This window comes from Pelophylax lessonae (genome assembly GCF_965119305.1).
Source record: "Pelophylax lessonae genome assembly, chromosome: 6".
NCBI lineage: Eukaryota > Metazoa > Chordata > Amphibia > Anura > Ranidae > Pelophylax > Pelophylax lessonae.
In genome coordinates, this window is record NC_138773.1 from 311,530,338 (window position 1) to 311,552,837 (window position 22,500).

At 44.2% G+C, this 22,500-nt stretch overlaps 1 protein-coding gene across 1 annotated transcript in view; it reads right to left on the reverse strand.

The window, feature by feature from the left end:
* Window positions 1-529: 529 nt before the first annotated feature.
* Window positions 530-22,500, reverse strand: part of ARPC2 (actin related protein 2/3 complex subunit 2) — a 69,717-nt gene continuing 47,746 nt past the window's right edge. The window contains exons 6-10 of the mRNA XM_082260257.1: window positions 21,143-21,236; window positions 20,882-21,008; window positions 19,238-19,338; window positions 13,527-13,627; window positions 530-868 (exon numbers count right to left, since the gene is read on the reverse strand). Coding sequence (XP_082116383.1) covers window positions 844-868; window positions 13,527-13,627; window positions 19,238-19,338; window positions 20,882-21,008; window positions 21,143-21,236 — 448 coding nt within the window. The 3' untranslated portion in view covers window positions 530-843. The remainder of the gene's footprint in view (window positions 869-13,526; window positions 13,628-19,237; window positions 19,339-20,881; window positions 21,009-21,142; window positions 21,237-22,500) is intronic.

Sequence of the window (22,500 nt, forward strand, 5' to 3'; positions counted from 1 at the left end):
TACGGCTTTCCTGATGAAGACGAAGAGGAGTTGAAACATGTTGAGGTTTTCAAGTTGCCATCTGAAAGACATCTTGGATGGATGGAACACAAATATGATGCAGATAACCATTGATGAATTTGGTTATTTATTTCCTTATGTATTGTAACTTTTAAACTTTGTCAATTTTTTTAGAACCTTAGTTCTTGGTCATTGGTTCCGTTAAGGTCCCACCCGGCCCCCCTCATTTGTGCTGTGTCTGTCTCATCAGAACAGAGAACTGATAGCTCATAATTAACAAAGTCATGCACCCCTATCTGTAATTAGAAGCAGCATCTACTCCATTTTTTGTTTAGTGGTGTAAGCAATTTACTTGCACCACTCTTTCTTAATTCCCCCAGTGTTTGTGAGGAGGCGGCCATCTTGGTGGGGGCAAGTCTTGGCTTTCTCATAACGTTAACAACCAGGAATTATTTTATTTTTATTTTTTTTAAACTACCAGACCTCTTGTTCTACAATGACATAAAAACACAACACAGGAACAGGAACAGGATAGAAAGATTTATTCAACAATTTGAAAAACATACCGTTCTCGATTCTTACAACTGTATGCTCACCAGGACTTTGTCTTTTCGATAAGAAAACAAAAATGACAGAAAGCAGGACATGGCGGGGGGAAAAAATATAGATAAAACAGGAGATAAAAGGTCACCGGTCTGTTTTTATTACTTTTCAGTCTTGGCAAAAGCACAGCTTCAAATACATGGAATTTCACGGAATTGAACCCCAGATTGCACACCCTGGGGGAACCGTTCCACCCGGGAATTCTGACGCTTCGGCAGTGAGGAGCGGCTAATAATGGGGTCAGCGACTAGAAAATGTCTTCCCCCTGAGAAAAGAGAGAGAAGAATCAGATTTTGCTTTGCATGCAAAAATAACTTTTTGTATTCAATTCCCATCTGGGGCACCGTAGGGAGTGTGAAGGTTCTCTCCCCACCTACATACTGAATACTTCCATAACCTAAAGGTTATACTAAAAAGGTTAAACTCATCTTAAAAAATGTCACCCTCTAATACCTATGCTGACCTAACCTGTGTAAAAAAAAAAAATAAAAAAAAAAGTATATACTGACCTACACTATATTACCAAAAGTATTTGGACGCCGGCCTTTACATGCACATAAACTTTAATGGCATCCCAGTCTTAGTCCGTAGGGTTCAATATTGAGTTGGTCCACCCTTTGCAGCTATAACAGCTTCAACTCTTCTGGGAAGGCTGTCCACAAGGTTTAGGAGTGTGTCTATGGGAATGTTTGACTATTCTTCCAGAGGTCAGGCACCGATGAAGGAGAAGAAGGCCTGGCTCACAGTCTCCGCTCCAATTCATCCCAAAGGTGTTCTATGGGGTTGAGGTCAGGACTCTGTGCAGGCCAGTCAAGTTCCTCCACCCCAAATTCACGCAGCCATGTCTTTATGGACCTTGCTTTGTGCACTGGTGTGCAGTCATGTTGGAACAGGAAGGAGCCATCCCCAAAAAGTTCCCACAAAGTTAGGAGGTTGTAAACTCGTTTTTTTTTTTTTTTTTTTTTTACACCCTGCAAGAGAAAGACATAATGAGCTAGTATGCATCGCGTACTAGCTCATTATGCAATACTTACCTTAGAACGAGCCCCCGCTCACTCACCTCTATGACGGGCGACATGTCCAGTCGCCCGTCTTCCGGGATCGCGGCATCCGGCCATCTGATTGGCCGGATGCCGTGGTGACGTCACTCCCGCGCATGCGCGCGAGAGCCGACAGTCACGGCACGGGACTCTGAAGGAACGGCACGAGCGGCCGTCCCTTCAGAGCGCATGTGCCAGTGACGTCACTGGCTGCATGCAAGGTAAATATCTCCTAAACGGTGCATGTTTAGGAGATATTTACAGTACCTATAGGTAAGTCTTATCATAGGCTTACCTATAGGTACAACTTGCAGAGGAGGGTTTACTTCCTCTTTAAGAGTTCCCTTTACTGGAACTAAGGGGCCAAGCCCAACCCCTGAAAAACAACCCCACACCATAATCCCCCCTCCAAATGATTTAGACCAGTGCACAAAGCAAGGTCCATAAAGACATGGATGAGCGAGTTTGGGGTGGAAGAACTTGACTGGCCTGCACAGAGTCCTATCTAACACATGCAGTGTTGCGCCAGATAAATATACATGCACCAATAAATGTATATAAAATATAATGACCTCAACCCGATAGAACACCTTTGTGATGAATTAGAGCGAAGACTGTGAGCCAGGCCTTCTCTTCCAACAGCAGCGCCTGAACTCACAAATGATCTTCTGGAAGAATGGTGAAACATTCCCATAGACACACTCCTAAACCTTGTGGACAGCCTTCCCAGAAGAGTTGAAGCTGTTATAGCTGCAAAGGGTGGGCCAACTCAATACTGAACCCTACGGACTAAGACTGGGATGCCACTAAAGTTCATGTGTGTGTAAAGGCAGGCGTCCCAATACTTTTGGTAATATAGTGTACTTTCTGCCTGCTCTGGTCCGGTGACATGATCCGCTCCCTTATGTCAGCCAGTGATGACTGCAGGCAAAGCCGGGTCATAGGGTTAGGCAGGAGTAGCAGCTGGCCTAGGCGCAATGAAGCAAGGGAGCAAAGAATGGAGGGTGGTACACCCATTCAACGGCATGTATTACCAGCTGGGGAGGGGGCGCAGTTCTGGATCCTTGCCCTGGGAGATGGACAACCCTGTCTCGGTTCTGGCTGCAGGGGGGGAGGAGGGAAGCCTGCGGGTAACGTCATCACTACTGGAATTCCGAGAAGCTGTTGAGCTCTCTCTCATATCCCCTGCAGCCACCGCAGACTGACAAAGGGGAACTCATGACCGGACCACACAGCCCTAAAAATAGGTAAGTATATACAGCATTCTTAGTCAGCATAGGGGTTAGGAGGGGGGAGGGGACATTTTCCAGACTATTTAGGTTTAGGCTGGAATTCTACTTTAAAGCCACTCACAGCAATACAACTAAATTCTTGAGAATATAAAGTATATGATTGGTTGTTGAATCAGAAAGGTTCTTAGGACACATCACTCATAAAACTGTTACTGTATTTTAAAATGATCAATTTTTTTTTTCTGCAAGCAGAAAAACTTTCATTTTGAATATATTCCTCAGTAGCCACAAAGAATATAAAACCACTTTGTGTGCACCAAATGTCTTTGAAATACCAGATATTAACTTGTAAATGTAGTATGCAGTATGTGTGTGTGTGTGTATCTATCTATCTATCTATCTATCTATCTATCTATATCAGGGCTTGACAAATTTGCCTGAAATCTAGGAGCCAGCTAAAAAAGTTAGGAGCCAGTTTGTTGTTTTTTTTATTTTTTTTAAACTAACAACCAAGCTTTATTTAATAAAACGGATACTAAATTTACACATAAATGCGAATAGAACCCCACTCTCCTCTATAGTGCAATTGGATGGAAACAGGCTGTCTGTCTCTTTCCATCCGATCCACGGGGTGGATAGAAAATAGAACCACCATCTGTCTGTTTTTGGCGGACAAGATCAGACGGCGGCAAATTACTGCTCCATAGAGGAGAATGAAGGGTCCGATCAGGTTTGCCTGAAAAACTGACAGGCGGACCTGATCAGACAGCCGGTGTGAAAGGGGCCTTCGGCTGTGGCATGGCGATGAGGGGAAAAAAAAAAAAAAAAAAAAATATATATATATATATATATATATATATATATATATATATATATATATATATATATATATATATATATATATATATATATATATATATAAATTTTAATAATAATAATTGAAAAAAATAAATAAATAATTTTTTTTTTTTTTTTTTTTAATTAAAAAAATAAAATTATAATAACCACACTCCCTATCCACTTACCTTTAAGCAAAGGTAACTGGACAGGGAGATGAAGCCTGCAAAAACTTCCCTCTCATCTCCTCTTAGGAAGGAGATGGGAATGCTTTAACAGACAGTGGAAACAGTCATTACTCCCGGCCACCACAAGAGGGCGCCTGTTCCCCAGCCTCTCTCATCTCACAGAAGGCGGCCGAAAAGCCGGGGCCTCAATTTTCGGACGGCGCGAAAGTCCGTGCACTCGGGGAGGAGGTGGGGGGCGCAAAAAGGGACAGGACACCTCCTGCAGGGCACCCCAGGCACCAGGTCGCTAATTCTAGTCGCAAATGCGACCTGGCGCCCGGGGTTTGTCGAGCCCTGATATATATATATATATATATATATATATATATATATATATATATATATATATATATATATATATATATATATATATATATATATCTATATATATATATATATATATCTATATAGAGGTCTGCAAGTGGTTTACCGGGATTATGGCGGCTCTCATGAAACCGGTCCGCTGGGCCGGCTTCCAAAGCTTACCAGTGTTTCTCAGGTTTACCATTTTCCCCAGTTTGTCCAAGAAATTATCCAACGGTGTGGCCAGCTGCACCCACAAGCGATCAAAGAGTTACCATTCTCCTCGTTAATCTTTGATCGACTCTATGGCTTTAGAGGACGGGAGCCACATCATGACTCCGGTCCTAGCTGGGGAAAAAAAAAATGGAAGCGAAAGATCAAAATGGTTTTATTTTTGATCTTTGCTTTTAAAAATAAAAAGGAGATTTGGGGTCTTTTTGACCCCAAATCGCTCAATAAAGTGGAATCGTCATCCTTATTTCTTTTACAAGGGATGTTTACATTCCTTGCAATAGGAATAATTGTGATTAAAAAAAAAAAAAAAAAAAAAAGTGTAAAAAATACAAAGTAAAATACAAAAAAAATAAATAATTGAAAGCGCCCCCACATCTCTGTATTTTTGCGCAGAACCGCACGCATATGTAAATGGCATTCCAACCACACATGTGAGGTGTTGCTGAGAAAGTTAGCGAGAGCAATAATTTTAGTGCTAGATCTCCTCTAACTCTAAACAGGTAACCAGTAAAGGCGTTTAAGGCGTCGCCTATGGAGATTTTTAAGTACCGTAGTTTGTCGCCATTCCATGAATGCGCAATCTTAAAGCATGACATGTTCGGTATTTATTTACTTAGCGTAACATCTTTTACAATATACAAAAAAATGGGCTAACTTGCGTTTTGTTTTTTTAAAGTGTATTTCCCCCCCCCCCAAAAAAAAAAAAAAATGCGTTTGCAAAACCGCTGTGCAAATACTGTTTGACAAACGATTGCCATTTTATTCCCTATGGGTCTCTGCTTAATTTTATTCCCTATGGGTTTCTGCTTAATTTTATTCCCTAGGGTCTCTGTTATCAAAAAAAAAAAAAAAAGTATAATGTTTCGGGTTAGAAGTAATTTTCGAGCAAAAAATACAGATTTAAACTTGTAAATAAAAAGTACTAGAAAAAGCCTGGTCAGCAAGTGGTCAAATATTTTCACAAGTCCGGTACGATGAGGCTTATGGAAGAATGAACTGCCTCTACTTATCAGGACTTTGTATTGTACAGCAGGGTTCTATGGAGTTATCACAGGCAATCGCTATCTGGTATTTACTAAGTCATAATCAAATCTGAAATAATGTCTGATACACTACCATATGTGTATACACTACAGATTCCACAACCCTATACCTGGACTGGTACGCATACTTCCATAATATTCCTTCATATCTGTGTTTGGAGACACGCATAGACGCTCCTGTAATGTTGTAATAAAAAGACTTGTATGATTCTAAAAACACCAACAACACTAGAAACAAACGTTCAAGCTAGGTTCACCCTATTGCGTTTTCTAGTGCGGCTTGCATTTTGCAGACAAGCAGTGCAAGCCATTTATCATGATTTCCTATGGGTAACGCTCACATCTATGCGGTTCCTACAGGTGATTTTTCTAGAAAGGGTCTGCGACTTCTCTCCCCGCAACGTTTTGAGTTTTTTGCTCCAATAGACTTCAATGAGCTTGCATCCAAAAGTGCTGCATGTGTCCTGCATTTTTGACCATGCTTCACTGCAAGCACACCCCCCCCCCCCCCCCACTGAAAACAAACTTCCCATGCTGCCCTGCAAAAGTATTGTATTGGCCCCCAAGAAAATGCAAAACGCATGGAAAAAAAACAGGCACTGCAAAACGCATATGAAAAAACGGACCAACCGCAATAGGTGTGAAGTAGACATCACCAAGTGGCAGGGGAGAATCTGCGAGCCTTTTCAGTGGCGCCCATCGCTCTCTCATCCTCTACCAGCCCTGCACCCATACACCATCCAGTTGCACCTTAGCTAGATCTGATTGTGTCTGTGAACCAGCCAGTCCACATACACCGTGAAGGTGTCACCGACAGACGCTGCATTCACTCCCCTGATACCTGGCTAACTCTGTAGCAGGGGACCGCACCTGCACAGGTGAAGACGGCACCCTAAACCACACTAGGCTCCATACACCAAGAGAAGGTGCATTAAGACTGCCATAGTGATGAGACCTCTGGTGGAAGAATATACTTATGTAACATTGTGTGTCTAACAGTAACTACTGGTGGATAATCAGTTACAAAGCGAGAACTGATGTCATTGTCATCCGCTGACACCACTGAGGTTCCCTTGGGGCTCTTTCACACAGGGGAGTCCGTCGGACAGACTCAGTTATTCTCAGGGGGGATCGATCCGCCGATCCCCCGCTGAGCAGGAGGATGACAGCTGTTCTCCGCGATGTGTGCTGAGACACAGCTGTCAGGTCTCCATGCATCTCTATGGGGGAATCGGATTGGGAACAGACCGTCTGTCCGTTCTCATCTGATCCCATCCGATCTGCTGGACGGATGGAAAATAGGGTTTCCATCCGTCCAGATTTGAGGGATTGGATCGGATGTCAGCGGACATGTCTCCGCTGACATCCAATGCCCCATAAAGATGCATGGGGTGACCGTTCAGATCCGCCAAAAAAACTGACAGGCGGATCTGAATGGTCCGCCTGTGTGAAAGGGGCCTTATACTCGCTGCCACCTCACCCTTAGTATCTCTGTTCTACGATGTACATATGTGATTTGAGTGTGAACCCGGGTGTATGTTTTTAGAGGCAACGTTGTCTCAATTTTAATTGTGTGTTGTCTGCTTTATAGAATTCCCAATTTTCAATATTGATATTGATTTTTTAATATAAATTTTATTCAATTTTTCAAGTAATACTCATACAATTTATATTCTATAAACCAAAGTTCACATTACAAACATAAGACACACCCCACAAAAAAACATTTCCTTCTTGAGTGAGTATAGTCCAATATCTCCAACCCCCCCCCCCCCCTCCCATTCCAATTACCCAACTATTTAATCTTGAATTAGACTCCCTCCTCCTCTATTCCGCTCTCCTTTTCCTCTCCTTCCCCTTTCTTGTCCTATTTACACACCTCCAACTTCCACAAATATTTCTTTACTTTAAAGCGGAGTTCCCGGCCTTGGGGGACAATTTGAGCTAAAAATACCCCCGGGACAGTCAGGGCTAGTACATTCCACAATGGATAGCCTCTGAATTGTCCCAGGTTGCACTTACATTTTAGAAGAAATACTTACTTTGAAAAGTTCTTCTCCAGTGCTGCCATCTCAGGTGTGGGCAGCTGAAGCCACAGCGTCCCTCTTCGTGACGTCGGAGTCCCACAATGCACTGCACCGGCCTCGCTCGTCACTTCCAGTGCAGACGCGTCATCCCTGCACAGCTTGTGGGCATGCCCAGAAGCTATTTAGCAGGGAATGCCGCGCCTGCACCGGAAGTGACGAGCGGGGCCGGTGCAGGCGCATTGATTGCTGGGAGCGATGACGTTCAGCTCCCAGGAATCATCGCAAACCAGAAGTGATGGCGCGGGCCGAGGCCGTCGAGGGAGGAAGTGGAAGGAAGGGGAGTATATTTTGTTCTATAATAAGGTAAGTGACCAAAAAAATAAAAAATCGCCAGTATCCATTTATTTTTCAGGTTGCCGTCAGCAAGCGGATGGCCCAAAATCGATTTCATCGATTTTGAGGCTGGAACTCCGCTTTAAGTGCCGGTTCACATTTAAGCGATCACAGAGATGGCATGTAATTCGGAACGCACTGCTCCTAAAATTACATGCGGTGCAAATTTCAGCCATACAGTTTGTATGGATGAATTCCCACCGCAATCGCACTAAAACACACACAGGACCCTTCTTTTTAATCCGCAGCAGAATCGGATCACACGGTGGTTCACACTAGTGCGAACCGATTCTATGCGATCTCAGCTTGGGGTGTCGGTAACTTTTGATTGACCCCCCTGCGTATCACATATGGCAATGTGAACTGCCAGGGGTGCGGATGCGATGCGGGAACACGCTGTATATTCGCAGCGTTCCCGCATCGCACAAATGTGAACCGGCACTTAAACTCTCTCCAAGCTTTCCAGATCGACCAAAATTTTTCTAATTTATTTTCGCCTCTATAATACAGCTCTTCCAAATTATATATGTTGTCTACCTTCCTTACCCAATCTCTTTCTGATGGGCTTTCGGGTCTATACCACATCTTTGGAATTCAAAAAGGTGTGGTATTCCAATAAAGTTTATAATTCAAGGAGAGACCAGAGTTGTTCAGGAGTTGAAGGGAAAGGCTCCACCAATGCCTAGTGGTGAGTCGGTACCCCCTAGTTAGTGCCGGGACAAAGTCTATTTACCTATCCTAGTGTACTTTATTCCCCCTTTTATTACTTGAGATAGGTGTGAACCTAGCCTCAATCATTGTTAACCACTTGACCTCCAGAAGGTTTAACCCCCTTCACGATCAGGTTATTTTTTTGCTATTCAGCACTGCACTACTTTAACTGGTAATTGCAAGGTCATGCAATGCTGTACCCAAACAAAATTTATCATTTTTTTCCACACAAATAGAGCTTTCTTTCGGTGGCATTTAATCACCACTGGGGTTTTTATTTTTTATTATATAAATGAAAAATTACTGAACATCGAGAAAAAAAAAGTTAGTTTATGTTGGAACATTTTGCAAACAATCTTTTTCCATAAATTTAGGCCAAAATGTATTTGGCTACATTTCTTTGGTATTTTGGTATAAAAAAGAGAAAAAAAAAATATCACAATAAGTTGTACATTGCTCAAAAAAAATGAACACTTTGAAAACACACCAGATCTCAATGGGGGAAAAAAAACATGCTGGATATCTATACTGGTATGGACTGGGTAATGTGTTAGGATATCTATACTGGTATGGACTGGGTAATGTGTTAGGATATCTATACTGGTATGGACTGGGTAATGTGTTAGGATCTATACTGGTATGGACTGGGTAATGTGTTAGGATCTATACTGGTATGGACTGGGTAATGTGTTAGGATCTATACTGGTATGGACTGGGTAATGTGTTAGGATCTATACTGGTATGGACTGGGTAATGTGTTAGGATCTATACTGGTATGGACTGGGTAATGTGTTCGGATCTATACTGGTATGGACTGGGTAATGTGTTAGGATCTATACTGGTATGGACTGGGTAATGTGTTAGGATCTATACTGGTATGGACTGGGTAATGTGTTAGGATCTATACTGGTATGGACTGGGTAATGTGTTAGGATCTATACTGGTATGGACTGGGTAATGTGTTAGGATCTATACTGGTATGGACTGGGTAATGTGTTAGGATCTATACTGGTATGGACTGGGTAATGTGTTAGGATCTATACTGGTATGGACCAGGTAATGTGTTAGGATCTATACTGGTTTGGACCAGGTAATGTGTTAGGATCTATACTGGTATGGACTGGGTAATGTGTTAGGAAGGAAAGGATGCCACATCGTTTAATGGAAATGAAAATTATCACCCTACAGAGGGCTGAATTCAAAGACACCCCAAAAATCAAAGTGAAAAAATGATGCAGCAGGCTAGTCCATTTTGCTGAAATTTCATTGCAGCAACTCAGAATGGTCCTCCCCCTCCCCCCCCCCCGTGCTTGTATGCATGCCTGACAATATCGGGGCATGCTCCTAATGAGACAACGGATGGTGTCCTGGGGTATTTTCTCCCAGATCTGGACCAGGGCATCACTGAGCTCCTTAACAGACTGAGGTGCAACCTGGCGGCGTCGGATTGACCAAAACATAATGTCCCAGAGGTGTTCTATTGGAATTTGGTCAGCTCGAGCTCCACAGTGCCGGGCAGTGAGCACAGGGACCAATGAAGGACGTCGGCCCTCAGACTACCCTCAAAGTCTGTTTCTGATTGATTGGTCAGATACATTCCCACCAGTGGCCTACTGGAGGTCATTTTGTAGGGCTCTGGCAGTGCTCATCCTGTTCCTCCTTGAACAAAGGAGCAGATACCGGTCCTGCTGATGGGTTAAGGACCTTCTACGGTCCTGTCCAGCTCTCCTAGAGTAACTGCCTGTCTCCGGAAATCTCCTCCATGCTCTTAAGGCTGTGCTGGGAGACACAGAAAACCTTCTGGCAATGGCACGTATTAAATGTGCCATCCTGGAGGAGTTGGACTGCCTGTGCAACCTCTATAGGCTTCAGGTATTACCCCCTGCTACCAGTAGTGACACTGACCCTAGCCAAATTCAAAACTAGTGAACAACAGTCAGACAAGATGAGTAGGAAAAAAAGGGTCAGTGGCCTCCATCTGTAAAACCATTCCTGTTTTGGAGGTCGTCTCATTGTTGCCCATCTAGTGCCCCTGTTCATTTCATTAACCCCAAAGCAGCCGAAACTGATTAACAACCCCCTCTACTACTTAACTGATCAGACCAATAGCCCAGGAGTTTAACTGCCTTCTATACTCTGATTAAAAAGTCTTCCTTTCTTTTTTTTTTGAGCAGTGTACATTAATTGGTTTGTGTAAAAGTTAGTGTCTACAAACTATGGTGTATATCTTAAAATTGATCAATCCTGGTGTACTGATCTCATTTCTTGATGCCCAAAAAATGCCAGGACAGTACAAATACCGTATACACTCGAGTATAAGCCGACCTGTATATAAGCCGAGGCACCTAATTTTACCACAAAAAAACTGTGAAAACGTCTTGACTCGAGTATAAGCCTAGGGTGGGAAAGGCAGCAGCTACTGGACCCAACTGGACCACCACGAGACCCTAAACAGGGGCTGCGGGCATGGTACAGGAGATGCAGTGCATGGTCCTGAGGAGATGCAGGGGCTGCGGAGGAGTCTCACTTGCCTTTCGGTGAGGCTCCTTACATTTAAAAATGGCGCCGCCCGGCACCAACACGTCACCACGCATGCGCCGCCTGCACACTGACAGGGGAAAAGATAAGGGAGACCGTGACTCGAGTATAAGCAAAGGGGGGCTTTTTCAGCATAAAAAAAAAAAAAAAAACATGCTGAAAAAGTCAGCTTATACGTGAGTATATACGGTACCTCCCAAATGATCAATTTTTTTGCAAAGTAGAGACAGTCCAAGGTGTTTAGCAAGAGGCATGGCAGGTTTAATTCAAGTGGTGTTTTTTGTGTTTGGAAAATGAATACAATAGCACATCAGAGAGTTCTCCGATTCGCCTTAAGTGTGTTGTGCTGATGGGGGGGGGGGGGGGGGGATCACTTTTAATTTTATTTTTTTATTCAACCCCCTGGTTGAAGAAAAAGAAAAAAAAAAAAAAGGCATGTATGGGCTGCTTTAAACCTTGTTCCAGTTTGATAAAGTATGTAGATTTAAAGGACTGAGCAATGAATGATGTTTGTGCATACCATCTACTAATAACCTAAGCAAACATGAAACATCACTAACCACAAGTATGTGCTGATAAGATCCATATCGCCTTTCACAACAATGGCAGAATGCACCAATCCCCAGACAAATTTAGCCAGTGTTCCACGTACATAAACATTTCGGGGTGTAGAATAAGGAAGTTATGTTAATACACAAAACGTTACACCCTTTACCACTTAAAAAGGAGTTGTAAAGGCAGGAAGGTTTTTTATCCTAATGCATTCTACCCATTAGGACCGGGCCTTTTTCTGACACTTCTTGTTTACATGTAAAAAAATCTGTTTTTTTTTTTGCTAGAAAATTACTTAGAACCCCTAAACATTATATATATTTTTTTTAGCAGAGACCCTAGAGAATGAAAAGGAGATCATTGCAAGATTTTTTTTTATCACACCGTACTTGCGCAGCAGTCTTACAAACGCAATTTCTTTTGGAAAAAATACACTTAAAAAATTAGAACACAGTAAAGTTAGCCCAATTTTTTTCTAGAATGTGAAAGATGATGTTACGCCGAGTAAATAGATACCCAACATGTCATGCTTCAAAATTGGGCACGGTCGTGGAATGGCGACAAACATTGGTACTTAAAAATCCACATAGGCGACGTTTAAAAAAGTTCTACAGGTTACCAGTTTAGAGTTACAGAGGAGGTCTAGGGCTCAAATTATTGCTCTCGCACCAACGATTGCGGCGATACCTCACATGTGGTTTGAACACCGTTTACATATGTGTGCGCGACTTGCGTTTGTTGGCTCCCGCGGCTGTCAAAGTCATTGGAGAGAGAGAGAGGGGCCGAACAGCAGCTTCAGGTCTGAATGGACACACAGAGCTGCAGCTCGGCTCGGGTGCCCCCATAGCAAGCTGCTTGGCACTTGATAGGAGGGAGGGGCCAGGCGCAGCAATGAGGGACCCAAGAAGAGGAGAATCCAGGGTGCCCTGCACAAACCCAATAGCACAGAGGTGGTAAGTATAACATGTTTATTTTTAAGGATGTTCCAAACAGTTGATTTGGCCACACCTAATGTTTTTGCTATCTCTCTGATGGGTTTGTTTTGTTTTTTCAGCCTAATGATGGCTTGCTTCACTGATAGTGACAGCTCTTTGGATCTCATATTGAGAGTTGACAGCAACAGATTCCAAATGCAAATAGCACACTTGAAATGAACTCTGGACCTTTTATCTGCTCCTTGTAAATGGGATGAGGGAATAACACACACCTGGCCATGGAACAGCTGAGCAGCCAATTGTCCCATTACTTTTGGTAAAAAGTGGGAGGCACATATACAAACTGTTGTAATTCCTACACCGTTCACCTGATTTGGATGTAAATACCTTCAAATTAAAACTGAAAGTCTGCAGTTAAAGCACATCTTGTTTGTTTCATTTCAAATCCATTGTGGTGGTGCACAGAGCCAAAAAGTTTAGAATTGTGTTGATGTCCCAATATTTATGTACCTGACTGTATATACAGCACCGCCATAATGTCACTGCAAAAGCTATGTATAGCACAGTGATGATGTCACTGCTTCTTCACAAGGTAATATTTGGGTTTGCAAAGGCATTTGGTGCTCAGAAAATAGATTTATGTCCTTATTGGCCATTAAGGAATGTATTTAAATATACGTTTTCTGTGCCCGGAGTTCAGCTTTATGTAAAAAAAAAAACAAAAAAAAAAAAAAAACGAATGCAGCCACCACACCTAAGGACTGGTGAGCTGTAATATATAGATTATAGTTTGGATTTCGATACACTTTAATGGATGGAAGACCCTGAGGGGTTGATAAGTGGACACTTACGATATAGTTTTCATCTCTTTCTTTTCTGCGTCGGGACGAGCTCGGTTCAGGACCTTCAGGAAGTCGGATGTCTTAGCTCTCATACGGGTGTGGATGTAAGCCTGGTAGAAAAAAAAACCGGTATGAATAAGAAAACCAGACCATGATCCATTTTAGTAATATATTTCATACTAGGATGTTAAGGGTCTGATACAGAGTTGAGCTTTTTTTGACTGCTGAAGATGCTGTATATAGAAACAGAAAATAATTGACAGCAGTTTGTCTATAAATTTCAGATTTCAGCCCTGTCACACTTTGAATGACAATTGCGCGGTCATGCAACGCTGTACCCAAACAACATTTTTACCATTTAAAAAAAAAAGGGGGGGGGGGGGTTTTGTCTTACTGTTGACTTCCTTTTGTCTGATGTGGACACGGCTCCAGATCTTGTTGAACATTAAATTATGCTGCTCCCTACAGGAGTAGGACACTAGGCAGAAAAAAAGTCTGTCTATGCCTTTGGGCAGTACCGGGGGGTATACTCCCCTCTCTCTGCTATAGGTACTCAGTTTTGTTACAAGCCGTGTCAGAAGAACTACAACTCCATAGAGGGGTGGGTGCTGTGTCTGTCACTGAACATCAGAGAAATGGATTTTACAGTAGGTCAAAAATCCCATTTTTTTTTTAGTTCATTGACAGACACAGCTCCTGATCTTCATAACCATTGGGACGTTCCAAAGCAGTAGTAAACATGAGGGGTGGTAACAGTGAAAGAAATTCCCAAGGGTAACTATAGCCAACCAGGTAAACAGGAGCTCAACCAAAACAACTGCAGCTCACCTGAAAAAAACAATACATACACAAAGAGGATCAGGTCCTCTAAACAGCAGCCTGCAAAACCTTGTGACCAAAGGAAGCTTCCACAGATGCCAACACATCCACTTTATAGAACTTTGTGAAAGTGTGCACCAACAACCAGGTGGCCGCCTTGCAAATCTGTGTCACCGACGCCTGATGACGGAAAGCTCAGGAGGCACCGAGCACCCGAGTAGAATGTGCCTTGACAGAGAAAAGAGTAACCTGACCCTTGATGGAATAGGCCTGAAACACCATCTGTCTGATACATCTGGAAATGGTCGCAGAGGAAGCAGACAACCCTTTCTGAGGCCCATCCATAAGCCCAAATAGTGAGTCTGACTTCCTAAAAGACTTCGTAGCTTCCAGGTACACTCTAATCGCCCTGACCACATCCAAGACATGCAAAGCAATTTCCTTCGGATGTTTTGGCCTGGGACACAGGGAAGGCAACACAATGTCTTCATTCAAATGAAAATCAGAGACAACCTGAGGAAGAACGATGGACGGGGGCAAAGAACCGCCTTATCTCTGTGAACCACCAAGTAAGGTGAACGACAGGGGGTAACACTGCCAATTCCAACACCCTGTGCGCAGAGGTGAAAACCCCCCAAAAAAGGCCACCTTCTGGGACAGCGTAAGCAGGGAAATCTCCAGATGATTCTCAAAAGTAGGCTTCTGAAGGAATGAGAGCACCAAATTGAGGTCCCAAGGCAGCAAAAGAGAATGCACTGGAGGAACCAAAAGTCGGACACACTGGAGAAAAGTAGGTACCAGGGAGTGTGTGGCCAAAGGTTGTTGGAAGCAGACTGCCAAAGTTGACACCTGGCCCTTGATGGTACTGAAGGCCAATTTCTGTTCAACCCTCTGATGAAGGAAGGTCAAGAGCCGAGCCACTGGAAAAAAAAAAAAAAAAAAAAAAAGTGAGAATGAACCCCAAGAGACTCACACCATGCAATGTACGTCTTCCACGTACAATGGTAGATCTTCCTAGAAGTAGATTTCCTAGCTTTTAACAACGCTGGAATAACCAACTCAAACAAACCTCTATCCAACAGCACCTGGTGTTCAACAGCCCCAAGCAGTCAAAGTCAGCGACTGTAAAGCAGGATGGAAGATTGGTCCTTGGGACAGCAGATCCTCCCTGAGAGGAAGCTTCCAAGGAATGTCAGCGACCAGCCGCACCATATCAGTGTACCAAGCCCAGTCCGGGGCCCCTAAGATGACCAGAATCCCTTCTGCCTTGATCCTGCGTAGAAGTCTTGGCAGAAGCTTGAGAGGAGAGAAGGTGTACGATACTGACCACCTGGGGCTACCAGGGCATCTACCAAAGGATCCTGTGACCAAGCCACAAACCTATGCACCTTTCGGTTGACCCAGGATGCCAACAGATCGACCTCGGGGATGCCCCACAACTGATAAAACACCTCCGGATGAAGGGACCACTCCCCTTGGTCCAACGCCTGCAAACTGAGGTAATCTGCCTGCCAGTATATCACCCCGGGAATATGTACAGTGGAGAGGGCTGGAACAAACCGTTCTGCCCACCTTAGAATGCCGGCTACCTCCAGAGTCGCCAGGACACTTCTTGTGCCCCCCTGGTGATTGACATAAGCCACGGCCGTGCAGCTACCAGGAGAATCTGAACTCACAAACGGCGATAAGGAAATAAAAAAAATAAAAAAAAAACAGGAGTTAGCACCAAGGCATGAGGAGGGGCTCCCACCGTCGAAATCGCTGCCCAGAGGGCAAACCACCAAAAAATGGCAGCTGGACTAAACAAACATGGCTGCCGTGCAATAAGCACACAGGCTACAAGAAAATGGTGGCCTCATGAGGCTTCTAGGCCTCAGAAAACCGCACAGGCAGGAAGAGGGGCCCTGGCAGGAGCCCCCATGAGTCACCGGTAATGCACCCCCCCCCTTCAGCGCCATCACAGCACCCTGCCCCACCCTAGGCGGTGGACCAGGCCACCCGACAGCCCAAGTGAAGGAGGGGGACACAGACGAGATGGCCCACAGGGACCACCAGACCGATGAGGTGGGTGACTAACGGGAAGGAGGGGAACCCAGGGGTTTGACTGTCCCATGGAGGGGCCCATGTCCACTCCAAAAGCCTCCAGGGGGACAGTTACTTACCATACAAGGAACCAGACGGCACCGCTCCAGACAGAACCTCCTCTCCATCGAACTGGGGGGCTGTCGGCCATGAGGAACGCTACGACTCAGGCCGAGACCTGGTCATATGCGACCTCGCAAGGCGTTTATCTCGCAGGCCAGCCCCAGTCCGGTGGGGCTATGTTGCAGCCAACCTGAGCTTAGGTCTGCACGTGCTCACTGGCCAGACTAGGATGACCATTGGATCTAGATTATTCAGCCCATCGCTCAGTCTGGCAGTTGATTGTAGATCTCACAGGAAAAAAAAAATAAATATAGGAGAAAAAAAAATTCTATCTAAAAAAAAAAAAAAAATTGCCAGGACCAGAGATCCCAGCAAGGAACTAAGTACTTACTCCTGACTAAGCATTAAAAAAACCGAGTACCTACAGTAAAGAGAGGGAGTATACCCCCTGGGACTGCCTATAGGGGTAGCCAGGCTTTTTTTCTGCCAAGTGTCCTACTCCTGTAGAGGGCAGTATAACCCAATGGTTAAGAAGATCAGGAGCTGTGTCCGTCAATGAACTAAAGAGAAAAAAACTTTTTTTCTTCATTTCGTTTAAAAAATTTTTGTAAATAATGTTTTCGCCTTCATTGATGTGCACTGATTGGTATCGCTGATGGAAATACATTGATAATCACTGCACTGATTAGCAGTGGAGATACCCCATCAGGAGAGCCACTTATCAGTTCTCCTGTACTAACGCCCTGTTAGCGTGAATAGAGGAATGTCGATAACTGGCACTTCCTAGTTACACTGTGATTGGACACAGCGGATCACATGGTAAAGAGCCTACATTATAGGCTCTTTACCGTGAAGAGATGCGGTGCGTCAGGGCGACACATCGCACCACTGATCATCTTGCTGGGCCATTTTTTCTGAAGGACGTTATATGACATCCAGTCATACTGGGAGAGCCACTGCACGGCAGGATGTGGTTAAATTTACTGACTTAAATAATTCTCTACCTCTGCTGGAATTCTGTTCCAGTCAACCATTCTTTCTAAGGTTAGTTTTACACTTTTCTTCTGCTAGTTTGAGGTCGTTAAACATTATTCACACCCTTCATGTATTTGAAGATTTCAGCCATGCTCCTCCTTTCCCTTTCTTTCGACTGCACATATAAAACGACCTGAGTGGTTAAAACTGGCACTGGGTGTTAATTGCAAGACATCACAACACCTTTTCCTTATTAGCAATTCACAAAAATATTTTCATCAAGGTTGCAATTATCTTGTAGTAATTTAGTCCTCTTATAGTGGTTTTGTGAATCAATCAATTTCATGCCTTGTAATGTCTTGTGTGAATTATGCCTTTTTTCTTTCCGCTGACTATGATCTGTATTACATCTTTGTTCTGGTATGCGATGTCCCCTTTCTTAACCACTTCCCACCCGTATGACATATAACATCCTTGGGTTGAAGGGGTTATGTTGGGTTGGTGCACTGGTCCAAATAATTTGGTGAAAGGGGGATTATGGTGTGGGGATATTTTTCCCAGACTCTGTGCTTTCTGTGACTCAAGTTCTTTCGCCCCAAACTTGCTCATCCAAGTCTTTATGGACCCTGCTTTGTGCACTGGTGAGCAGTCATGTTGGAACAGGAAGGGGCCAACCCCAAACTGTTCCCAAAAAGTTGGGAGCATGAAACTGTCCAACATGTCTTGGTATGCTGACTGCTTAAGAAGTCCCTTCACTGGAACTAAGGGGCCAAGCCCAACCCCTAAAAAACAACCCCCCCCCCCCCCACTAAATTATTTGGACCAATGCACAAATCAAGGTCCATAAAGACATGGATGAGCAAGTTTGGGGTGGAGGAACTTGAGTGGCCTGCACAGAGTCCTGACCTCAACCCGATTGCTCTAATTTATCCCAAAGGTGTTCTATCGGATTGACTCGGTGCAGTTCAGTCAAGTGCCTCCACCCCAAACTCACTCATCCAAGTCTTTATGGACCTTGCTTTGTGTACTGGTGTGCAGTCATGTTGGAACAGGAAGGGGCCATCCCCAAACTGTTCCCACAAAGTTGGGAGCATATATTGCCCAAAATGTCTTGGTATGCTGACTCCTTAAGAGTTCCCCTCCCTGGAACTAAGGGGCCAAACCCAACCCCTGAAAAACAACCCCCCCCCCCCCCCCCAAATGATTTGGACCAGTGCACAAAGCAAGGCCCATAAAAGACACGGATGAGTGAGTTTGGGGTGGAAGAACTTGACTGGCCTGCACAGAGTCCTGACCTCAACGCGATAAAACACCTTTTGGATAAATTAGAGCTGAGACTGTGAGCCAGGCCTTCTCATCCAAAATAAGTGCCTGACCTCCCAAATGCGCTTCTGGAAGGATGGTCAAACATTCCCATAGACACACTCCTAAACCTTGTGGACAGCCTTCCCAGAAGAGTTGAAGCTGGTATAGCTGCAAAGGGTGGGCCAACTCAATATTGAACCCTACAGACTAAGACTGATGCCATTAAATTTCATGTGCGTGTTAAGGCAGGCGTCCCAATACTTTTGGTAATATAGTGTATATATGATCTACTTGTGCAGGACTCCCGTTCAACGTACAAGCAGCTATTTGTTTAAAACTGAAAAAACCTTAAGATCAAGCCTTAACATAGCCTGAATGTTGGTTTATCACATAAAGAAGCCAAGCCCAAGTCTTGAACATCTACACTTTATTCTAAATCTGAAACCCGTATGCTTGAGACAGTTTCAACTGCTTACCTTGGAGCACTTGATGTGGTAATGCAGGTAGTCCCGGAATGTGTGGATGAGATTGATGGTGTTGTCCTTTGCATTGGCATTGGTGTGACGAGGAAAGAGCACTGAGAAGACAGAGACAAGAATTATTAGAGTACTACTTTTAACTTTTTTCTTCTCTGGTTCCTCCCTCCAACTCCATTATTATATTAATGAAAACATTAAAGTGATATTAAAGGTTCAGCTTTTTTTTTTTTTTAATCCCTTGGCGACTACCCCATAGCAGATTTACAGCTACAGGGCGGCAGCGCTGTGCAGAATCACATATATATGAGATTCTGCACTCCTGAGTTTTGGGCGCAAGCGCACGCTGCCCGCAGCTCGCACCAGCTGATCGTTCGCTACACAAGCAGAATGCCAGTCTGCCTATGAAAACAAGGCAGATTGCCGTTCTGTCAAGTACAGAAGTGATGGATCCTATGTTTTTGTAAAGCAGAAACAGCGATCCAAGTCTCCCACTACGCTTAAACATTAGCAAGGCACACATTTAACCCTTTGATCTCCCCTGATGTGTCATTAGTACAGTAACCGTGCATATTTTTAGCACTGATCACTGTATTAGTACCACTGGTCCCCAAAAAAAAGTTAGTGTCCAAATTGTCCATCGCAATATCGCAGTCCCGATATAAGTCGCTGATCGACGACATTACTAGTATAAAAAATAAATAAAAATATCCCATAGTATGTGGATGCTATAACTTTCGCGCAAAACAATATACGCTTATTGGGATTTTATTACCAAAAATATGTAGCAGAATACATATTTGTCTAAATTGATGAAGAAATTAGATTTTTTATTGGATGTGCTTTATAGCAGAAAGTAAAAAAATACATTGATTTCAAAACAGTCGGTCGTTCTTTGTTTATAGTGCAAAAAATAAAAAACGAGAAGGTGACCAAATACCACCAAAAGAAAGCTCTATTTGGGGGGGGGGGGGGGGGGGGGGGGGAGGACCTAAACTTTACTCGGGTACAGCCTCGCCCGACCACACAGTTGTCAGTTAAAGTAACGCAGTGCTGTATCACAAAAAATGGCCTGGTCAGGAAGGGGGGGGGGGGGTTAAACCTTCCGGAAGTATTTAAAAATAAAAATGTTCTACTTAACTACTCTGTGCAAAACTCTTCTTCTCGGGTCCCCTGCCAGTGCTCCTGGCTCCTCCCCCTCGACCAGTGCCCCCAACAGCAAGCCGCTTGCTATGGGGGCACTAGTGCATGCTCACTCCCGAGCCCTGCTCTATGTGTCTATAAGACACAGTCATGACTGGATGTCCCCAAGCAAGGTGGGCTCTATCTTACTTCTAATACACATTGTGTATTCCAAGGTGTAGCCCCTTGACATTGACAGCACCTTCAGGAAGTATCTAAAAGTCAAGATCCAAGGTATTTCTTAATTTATTTTTTTTAACTTCTATTAGGTTTACTTTTAGGCCTTATTTACTGTTTTTTTTTTTTTTTTTTTTTATTTGAGATTTCCTCATTTTTATGCAATGTCTACTTAGCCTTTTGGGTAAAGACTTTTTGCTATGTCCTCCTATGAGGAGATACAAGACAGCATCTTCTAGAACTCACCAGTCTAGGACAGACCAGGTGAAGGTGGTGTGTACTTACCAAACGTGATATAACCAATGTTGTCCCCCACTGCTGCGTCTGTGTCCTTTAGTTCCAGAGGAGGCTCTCGATGGCTGAACAAAACCTGAGGTGCTGTGTGACTGGCGCGGCGCCCTTCCTTAAACTCCTGCACAATAGAACAAATCGACACAACGTCAAAGATGGAGGAATCCTACATTGTTTATAAGGGGGAATTACAGGACATCCGTAATATTCCCGACGTACGTACACACACACACACACACACACACACACACTTACCTGCATGAATACTTTTCCTATGACCACATCGTCATCATCCTTAAACACAGTGCTGAACACCACAGTTACCCGATCCTTCTTGGCTTCCACATACCTGTTTAAGGTTTCAAGATATGATTAAAGCCAGGCACTAATGATTAGAGCCAGGCACTAAAATGTAAAAAGGGTCACCCCCCTCCCCCCTATTTCAAGATTCTAAAACCTACCAGCATGCTGTTGGCGAATGAGCGTCCCGAATATTAAAAAAAAAAAAAAAAACACAAGCATGCAGAAGGGGTGAGATTACATAATTCATGCCTAAAAGTTGTGCACTTTATCAGTGAGGATGACAGATTGAGAGACTTGAAATAAAGGAAGGAAGTTTCATCTAGCAACACCTGAGCTGGCCATAGATGAGAAGCGGCTGTACCGATTAATAAACACAAGCTTCGAAATTCCAGTTTTGCCAATGGACTTTAGCAGTGCACACATAGTGTAATACCCATTAGTTTTTTGAGTTCTTGCTGGGAGGAGGGGGAGCGAGCCGAGCTGGCCGCCTCCTTGCTGGGAGGAGGGGGAGCGAGCCGAGCTGGCCGCCTCCTTGCTGGGAGGAGGGGGAGCGAGCCGAGCTGGCCGCCTCCTTGCTGGGAGGAGGGGGAGCGAGCCGAGCTGGCCGCCTCCTTGCTGGGAGGAGGGGGAGCGAGCCGAGCTGGCCGCCTCCTTGCTGGGAGGAGGGGGAGCGAGCCGAGTGATTTAGTCATTGCTGGGAGTAGAGCAGCCAAGAGAAGGACTTTATTCACTATTGTGCTGTTGCAGCGAACTTTGAAGAAAAATTGCTCCACAGTACCTGCTACTACAGAGGTTGCTAAGGGCGCTCATTTTCTTATAAAAGGACCTACCATGAAAATGATAGGTTTGCTTTTTGTCTTTTTCTTGGGGGTGGGGGGCGCAATTTTATAAATCAATGGCTTTTTAAAGCCATTTTATTTGAGTTGCAGAATTGTTGGCAAGGAAAAGCAAACCTTCTGTTTACCATAGAAAGTAAAGGCTAAATTCACCTTTTGGAACCTGTAATTTAGTGTGGAACATATAGCATGTCCCCGATCCCCCCTCCCCTCAGTGTGTGGGAAAGCTTCTCCCGCACTGTCACTTTTTTCAACGTGCATGGCCATGCAAGGCTTGCCCCACACAGCCGCGTCAAGTACTATCAGCCACTGGGGCTGACGGATTGTTGTTCCAAACAAACTGCGAGGGTGCTGATGAGCGAGCGCCCTCGTTGTTCATTCACATTAGAAGCCTGACGTTGTACCCCGATACACTAAATCACAAGTGCAATGCTTTCCAGGCATATGAAGTAATTTTGACAGCCATCTTCAATA